The following is an 8,691-nucleotide window of genomic DNA, read 5'->3' as shown; positions in this document are numbered from 1 at the left end:
ACTTACAAAAAAGCAATATATAATTATCGCATACAAAAATGACGTAGAACTCCGTGCACTTGAAATGCTTCAATAAAAAAATTCTTCTGATGTGTTTAATTATGGAAAATATACTTAAGGATTAAATTTGATGCCATTGATTTAAAATAATTCAAGTTGCATGACGCTCAAAGTACCGTATAAGTAGAATTTTTAGCGAGGATTTAATTTTGCATTACTAGCGAGGGTGCTGAGATCGCTAAATATGAATACCGCTATAAATTAATTGATTTGTAAACGCGTCTTAAGTTAGCATTTTTATACCGCTAAAATTACATCTTGCTAAAAATATAATACAAGATTTTAAGGACAAATTGCTAAATTTGCATGTTGCTAAAATTTTCACTCATACGGAATAAAGTAAATGCGGCAACGAAACATATTCAATATTTACCCTCTAAACACCTGACGGAGGCGTCTTCTTGATGGACACAATTATGAGATTGCCATCCATTATGTGAACACTCTTCAATATGGGTTTCTGATCCACGGCAGTTAACATTGTCTAACAGAATAGGACCTGATCCTTGACCGAAGAAAGCAGACTGAAAGCTTCTAGCGTCCTCTCTGAAATTCAATACAAGACAAAAAAATATATTAGGTCACATGACCCCACTGGTCCAGGTGAGCTAAGAATAGAAAACAAGAGCGATAACTCATTAGTAACACCCCCGCTATGATGTGAATATTTACCCTCTGATGTTAATTGCCAATTCATTGAAAAAAGAATTCCACCATATGATTTGTCTTAAGAAAATGTGCTTAAATTTCAAGCATCAGCGCACGGATATACCGGAAGTTGACATGGGATTCGAACAAAAAATAAATCACAACACATGGCATGGCATACAGAGGATGTGCTAAAATTTCAATAATCCGTAATGAACAGTTGCAGTTAAAACGGCGACGCCAATTTGGTACGGACAAACACAGACTAAAAAACAGACACACAAGGGTAAATAGTATATGCTCTTCTCTCTTTGAGCGAAGATGTAAAACGAGATAATACGTACGTTGGATATCCTAGAGACCTACAGACCACCATGCTATCCAAATCATCCCAAGAATCATCACAAACTGTCCCCCATACACCATTACGGTATATCTCTACTCTACCCTCGTATGGAGTCTGTCCTCCCACAAGCCGCACTGGACTGACTGTGTGACGGTAAAAAATAAATGCATGGATTAATACCGAATTTGTTAATATCTGATTGGTCATATCCCCTATAAAAGAAAATAACATTTTTGAAATCTGAACGTTCATAAGAGGATTACAATTCTAGATATATTTAAGCGTTTAACACGAATGAGGGCCCATCATTGAGATAATCACTAATGATTTAACGGAGTTGATTATTGGAAAAAAATAATCGTACAAGATCCAGCTTGGCATCGGACGGACGCATCTTCGTAATGGCGACAATTTTGTTGTCCCCATCCGATATGACGGCAATGTTCAATTCTTGACTCGTTTCCAGAGCAATAAACATCATCCATCCAAATAGAGCCGTTACCCTCACCAAAATATGCCCTTTCAAGTGCCATCGAGCCATTTCTGTAATCAATCAATGAACAAATTATAAAATTTCGATCTGATTATATCTTAGAACAGAAATATATATTTTTAAAAACTTTACAATGTATTGACGGTATCTTTTTTGGGTGAATTTATTTTGCTTATCCAACTTGTTTAAGAGGTTTACATTTATGAGGCTTGTCAGGCAAATATACATGTTATTATTTCAACTCTCAGAGGAAGCAAATACCGGTATAAACGATGAATTATATCTCATACGGTTATTTTCTGTATAAATGAGCGAGACATATATTTATGTAGCCCTGATTTAGCAGATATACCTGAATACTTAGAATGAGAACACTTGATATCGGCTTCCAAAAATAATCGCAGTCACCAAAGGCTTTAACGAGAGAGACTTCTGAAGTTGACTTGATAAAGGCTTCAAAACCCTCTCTAGTTTTAGTTTTACACAAGGAAGATAAAGGCGCCCTTACTGTAAGGAAGGGAATATGTTGGAATACCTGACCTTGGACTCCTGTACTATGGGTGTTGACTGTTGACTTAGAGTCCATATGTTCCCCCAAGGCTAAACTCGGAGTCACAAACAAAAAAGGAAAGGGGTTTGAGCCTCTTACCTGCCGTTTAGAGCATTGAGATTCTTAGTTTCAGAGAGAGAGAGAGAGATAGAGAGAGAGAGATTTAGCCGAAAATAGAAACGTAGTCAGGCCCTGAGTTTTTTGAAGATACAAGTAATAAAAAAAAACTGTCTTAAAATTTACATACGCTGAAAATCCAAGGGATCGACAGACCACTGTAGCATCCAGGTTATCCCAGAAGTCGTCACAAATAGTCCCCCATTCTCCGTTGTGATAAACCTCTACTCTTCCTTCGTATGGCGTTTCTCCACCAACAAGACGAATAGGAGTGACTGAACAAACACATATTTGTACAACAACTGAAAATGTTCGTAACAAATTGATATGTTTTTATCAATATTATCCATCTGAAATTCTTCGATAAAAATATGTTGATATTATTCATTTTTTTTAATATGCACATTAACCGCCCGTGCTCTGATGTCATACAAGGTAGTCGTCAATTCGTATAAAGCAAGAAGGAAGGCGGGGAAATCTGCTTCATCTCAAAAAAGGGATTGTTTAGCATATATTTCCACCCAGAAATGTTCTGTATTTAAAATTATTATATAGTCTATTTATAGTCCCTATATAATCTATACAAACGCAAACAGTTCATAACACTACATATTCACCGGATTTTAGGCCGTATTCACCGGAGGGTCAAGGCGCGTGCAACGGCATTGTGACGTCACAATCAAAACATCGAACAACATCGTAAACATGCAATGGTTGCAACGGCCGCAGTGAGCTACGTATCTGAGCAGGAAAACAATTATTCAAACCTATTTCAGGATTATTTTTTTAACATCTGGACATCTTACACATAGCGAAACTCGGAAAGGAAAACACGGAAGTTACAAACAGTAATCTGGAGATTTTTTTAATTTTCAACAATGGAAGATCGCAAATGAAAATGGTGTCGTCATACAGCTTTCAATGTCTTATCTATTCAAATCCCGACTATATAATAAAACAATTCGCCTCGGTCAATATGAATATTTTTTTTGGTGATTAACAAACCATATTCAACACCAAAAAGTCCATAATTGTATATCATTCCTTATAAAGTTCCAGTTGTGTTTTGTGGAAACTTAATTTACATGCACTGAGAAGACGTACAAAGTAAGTATGTCATTCCTACATCGATGAATAAGTCACCATTTTAGTACATTACATTGACACCTTATAGGGATACAATGTAACTAAAAGGAAAAGATTATTCTGTCTTTCTTAAATATCAATTATGCTTAATTATTTAAAAATTTTAATTGCTCATATTGCTTTAAGATGAATTAAAGCAATAGATCTTTTCCTTAAGTTATCTATTTCATGTTCAAATCTATTCGAAATTTTCGGCATTAGAGTTGTTAGCTACATGTACCCTTGACTACAAAAAAGATAATCATATGACCCATTATCTACTAAATATATCAGCTGCATTTTTCTTGTAAGCTACCTGTGATTTGAATGATTTGAATACAGTTTTTGTGTATACTCACGCGCAGAAATCTACACGGAGAAACTCGTGTAAACGTGACGTTACAATGAGGCTACAGCGACGAAAGTAAAAAATAAAGATATGGCAGCGAGATTTTCAGACATTGTGTACAGTTTTGGTGCTTTTAGACGTGAAATGTAAATATGAGGAATGTTTTTAAGTTAAGTGTGAGTTATTGGTGTGTACATGTAAATCACATAAGACCTGAATGTAGGCATATTTTTCATGATGCGCTCTCGCGCGTCATGAAATATGCCTTCGTGACAAGTCGAGCTTTACACACCAATAACTCACATAAAACTTTAAAACATTGTTTTAATAATATATATATCAACTGTGATGACATTAGAGTGATGTTTTTTTTAACATTTTCATGCCATGTTCTAACTAAATTACATAGAACAACAATAATAAAAAATTATAACAGAACTGAATTCATTTTACCTAAATATCCCTGTTTAACTTTTTAACGCATAGTGACCCCTTTGAGGTCATGGAATATACTTACCACTACAAAACCTTAGACTTCTTCATTATCAATATAACTGAAAAGGTATTATCTATTATAGGGAGAAATATTTTAAAAGATTGTTCATGAAAATGTAAAACTTTTATCCCAGCTGTAACTCCACTCTGCGAATTTGAACAACCCCTATTAAAGCCCAAACTAACCCCGGGGTCTTGACTTGACAGACTTGAATCAACACTACTTGAGGATGCTTCCATATAAATATAATTACAAGAAAAAGTCAAGACTTTGCTGTTCTTGGTAAGGCTTGAAGTTTTTTTTTTTACTGTAAAACCTCGACTCCCATTATTGCCTTATTCTTTCCGGAAGGGTAATTATTTGAACAAACGAAAATCTACACTGTTTAATGCAGGTTTCATAGAAGATTTTACTTTTTCTGTACAGTGATTAAAGTTTTAAATATCCTTCATTATACATTTATTTATGTTTCTACCCTTGAAAACAGCGAAAACCTTCATATGAACAAACCTTATTAATTACTTATCACCCAAGAATGCGTCCAGGCAGATTTAGTTGAAACTTTCCCAGTTGTTTTGGAGAATTCGATAAAGTGATGGGTTTATAATTATCTTGAAACAATTAGACTGAGATTGAACAAAATTTGAACAGGAAAAAAAATCGTCAAAATATGTTATGATTTAAAATTATCATTCCATAAAGTTCAGACACCCCTTTCAAAAAGAATCTTAAATATATTTATATGCTATGTCAATGTTCAATTTAACGTGTACTTTTGATTTTTATCGGTCATATTCTTTCAATGAAGTCGGTTTCAAAATACTTAAGAGAGGGCTAGGGCTCTCGTATAAAGGTATTTATTTTACACGAACATGTACATGTACGAATCTCAGTGAAAAAGAATAAACTAATTCTAACGATGGAAATAAAGTTAAAAAACAATTTGTTAAAAGGGCTTTTATACAGTGTACTGTAAACAAACTTTTATTCGCGACGACTTTATTTCGCGATTTACCAGGGATAAATTAGTTCGCGACGATTAATTTTCTCGATCAAGCCTATTTTGGATCTGTTGTTAATAGACATATAAACTTTAAGGATTGGTTCGCGGCGGGAAAAATTGCGATGATGGAGCTCTCGCGAACTTCGCGAAAATTTCTCACACGCGAATAAATGTTGGTTTACAGTATAAGATCAATACAGATTATTTTAATTAAATATTACTCAATATTGTTATTACCGGTATATTTCTTATTGCACCTTACTGAGTAAAATTATAGGAAAAATACTACATGTAAGATATCATAAAATAAAATTAGTAATTTTAGTGCTTTCTTATAACATACCCTCCTCTGGTAGACAGTCGACAGACAAATCCTCATGATGTCCACAATCATGGCTGCCCCAATCAGCATGTTGACATTCTGAGACATTTGTTTCATTTCCACTACATCGTACATTGTCTAGCCAAATAGGACCAGTTCCTTGACCATAATGTGCACAGCATTGGCTCACAGACGTACGCCTAAGTATTTTAATGAAAAAAATTGAATCATTTTTTTATTACATGAATAGTTCTTGATATTATCTTCGTTCTTTAGTTACTGATAAAGTATTTTGTTTTTAACCAGAGCTTGCAAACATGAACGATAAAAGTTGCATCTACGTATAACACAACGTCGCAAACCACGGCCAAAATGCACGATCCTTTTACAATCTGGCCGTGGTTAAATGAGAAGAGAACATTTTCGAAATATTTTTATGTTCTGTTGATTTCAATTGCGATGGAAATAAATTTTATCATTGGCTCAACATGACGTCACAGCATAGAGGCGTCAAGATCATATTATAATTCTTATATTACTTGAAGTGATCAAATTGATACAAATCTATGATTTTATAAATAAAATCACTATTTTATACCAACTTGTGTTTAGCTATAATTCAAACCAAGTGAAATACGTTCATGAATTTATGTCAGGCAAAACATGAAGCAGTTAAAATGTTTAAAATAACGAATAACATACCAAGGATAGCCCAACGTTCGGCATATTACTTCAGAGAATCTATTTATCGTTCCATCTGCATTATGTAAATGGTAATCATCACAAACTGTCCCCCATACTCCATTATGATAAACCTCTACTCTGCCCTGATATGGAGTACTTCCACCAACCAGTCGGACTGTAGTGTATAAAAATAAAATGTTCATTATTTATTTAGTGAATAGTTGATTCAATATCCATGTAGAGCTCAAGATCGTCATTATCGTTTTGTCATGAATCTTAATTCCATTACTCAAAAATGATAATTTTTTTATGCATCTAAAACTTGGAAGTTTATTTACTGTTATTTACTGTAAACCAACTTTTATTCGCGTGCGAGAAATTTTCGCGATGTTCGTGAGAGCCTTGTCATCGCGAATATTTCTCGCCGCGAACCGGTCCTTAAAGTCTCTCTGTCAATTAACAACTGATCCAAACTACTCTTGATCGCGAAAATTAATTGTCGCAAACTAGTTTTCGCCTGGTAAATCGCGAAATAAAGTCGTCGCGAATAAAAGTTGGTTTACATTATTTCATCAATTCATTAGGTCACAAGTGAACCTTGATCGTTATAACTATATTAGATCAATGATCAGTTTCTCGAGATATGGCACTTAGAAATGTTTTATAGTTTATATTTTTTATATTCTCGATATATTTCTTGCATGATGTTTAGTTAATTGGTATAAAACCTGAGGATCTTAAAACATATCATTTTAGAAAAAATATTAAAGGTATTCTAATCTTGATTTCTAGAATGCATTTTAAGATTTTTTAAACAAATGAAAAAAAAATTAAGACTTATTCTCATTTATTCGCTTCTCTGAATCATTATCACTTATTGTTCATATTTCATGTGTGCATATTTTATTCCAATACAAAAAAAAAAAAAAAAACGTCACGGTAGCTCGATCAGTCAGTAAAGCATTCGCTCTTTGATAGCAAGGTCGTGTGTTCGAATCAATCCAAAGTTAAAAATAAAATTTTGATTATATTGATTTTTAATATGGTTATTTTGTCAATTTAAAATTTCTATTTTAAGATATTGCGCTTTCTAGCATTCCGTCCTTGTCAAACAAACACTGAATAGAAGCCTTTAAATCTGTACAACATCATAGCTAATAGTAGGGGGCTGTCTTGTTGATGTCTCTGTGAAAAAATATAAGAAAATGTTTGTTATTTTATATTGGGAAACAAATTAAAACAAGAGGCGAGGCCCAGGGGCCACATCGCGCACCTGAGCAACTAGCTAGGTAAAAGCAAAAATCAGTTCAGTATTGAAAAGTTTAAATATATAAAAGTGGGTTCGAGGGAGAAGGGGTGGGGAGGGGATGGGGGTATTTAAACAAATTTAAATCTACGCTTCCTAAGAATGCTTTTGAATTAATATGACACATAATGCCTTTGTTGTTTATTGTTATAATCCATTTTAATGATGATTTTAAATTGATGATCAATCAAGGCTTTGTGAAGAACTTGACAATTTTTTCCCATATACTCCTTTGTAAAACTCTAATACCCCATTTTGGCCCATCTCTACCCCCGGGGTCATGATTTGAACAAACTTGAACCTACACTGCCAGAGGATGCTCCCATATAACAATGACCAATCACAACTTTGCTGTTCTCAAGAATAAGAATTTTAAAAAAAATTATGCGTAATCCTACTTTTATCACCCGTAATGTCCCCGACCTTGCCCCAGGGGTCATAATTTGAATTAAATTGAATCTCAATACCAGATGATGCTTCCATATAATTATGACTAATCATAGCTTTGCAATTTTTAAAGATTTTTCCTATGTATTTCTATGTTAAACTTTGATCCCCGTTTGTGTCCCCATCCCGAGGGTCATGGTTTGAACCAACTTGATTCTACACTTTCAGACGATGCTTTTATATAACTGACCAATGAAGGTTTTGCTGACTTTGAGGAAAAGATTTTTCCTAAGCATATCTACGTCAAACTTTAATACCCTAATGTGACCCCATCCTACCCCAGGGGTCATTATTTGAACAAAATTGAATCTTCACTACAAGAGAATGCTTCTACATGAGTTTCATCTTTACTGCCCCAATGGTTCTTGAGAAGATTTTTAAAGATTTATTATATGTATTCCTATGCTAAACTTTGATACCCCATTGTGGCCCCGCCCTACACCGGGGGTCATGATTTGAACAAACTTTAATCAATACTTCCATATGAGTTTCAGCTTTCCTTGTACACTGGTTGTTGAGAAGAAGATTTTAAAAGAAACCATTAATTTATCACTAATTCCTCATTATCTCTCCTTGGAGGAGTGCATAGCCCTTCATTTGAACAATCGTGAATCCCTTCACCCAAGGATACTTTGTTACAGGTTTGAATGAAATTGGGCCAGTGGTTCTTGAGAGGAAGATAAAAATATTAAAAATTAAGGACAACGAAGACAACAACACCAACGACGACGACGACAGACAACGG

At 34.2% G+C, this 8,691-nt stretch overlaps 1 protein-coding gene across 1 annotated transcript in view; it reads right to left on the bottom strand.

The window, feature by feature from the left end:
• Window positions 1-8,691, bottom strand: part of LOC134277124 (deleted in malignant brain tumors 1 protein-like) — a 51,912-nt gene that overhangs the window by 2,805 nt on the left and 40,416 nt on the right. The window contains exons 37-40 of the mRNA XM_062759410.1: window positions 2,345-2,489; window positions 1,419-1,597; window positions 1,053-1,197; window positions 434-606 (exon numbers count right to left, since the gene is read on the bottom strand). Of these exons, the coding sequence (XP_062615394.1) occupies window positions 434-606; window positions 1,053-1,197; window positions 1,419-1,597; window positions 2,345-2,489 (642 nt within the window). The remainder of the gene's footprint in view (window positions 1-433; window positions 607-1,052; window positions 1,198-1,418; window positions 1,598-2,344; window positions 2,490-8,691) is intronic.

Source organism: Saccostrea cucullata, unplaced genomic scaffold (assembly GCF_032062105.1).
Source record: "Saccostrea cucullata isolate Sc308-1 unplaced genomic scaffold, CSIRO_AGI_Scuc_v1 ctg313, whole genome shotgun sequence".
NCBI classification, from domain to species: Eukaryota; Metazoa; Mollusca; class Bivalvia; order Ostreida; family Ostreidae; genus Saccostrea; species Saccostrea cuccullata.
The sequence above is the reverse complement of the archived record's forward strand: the minus strand, read 5'-3'. Positions and strand labels throughout refer to the sequence as shown.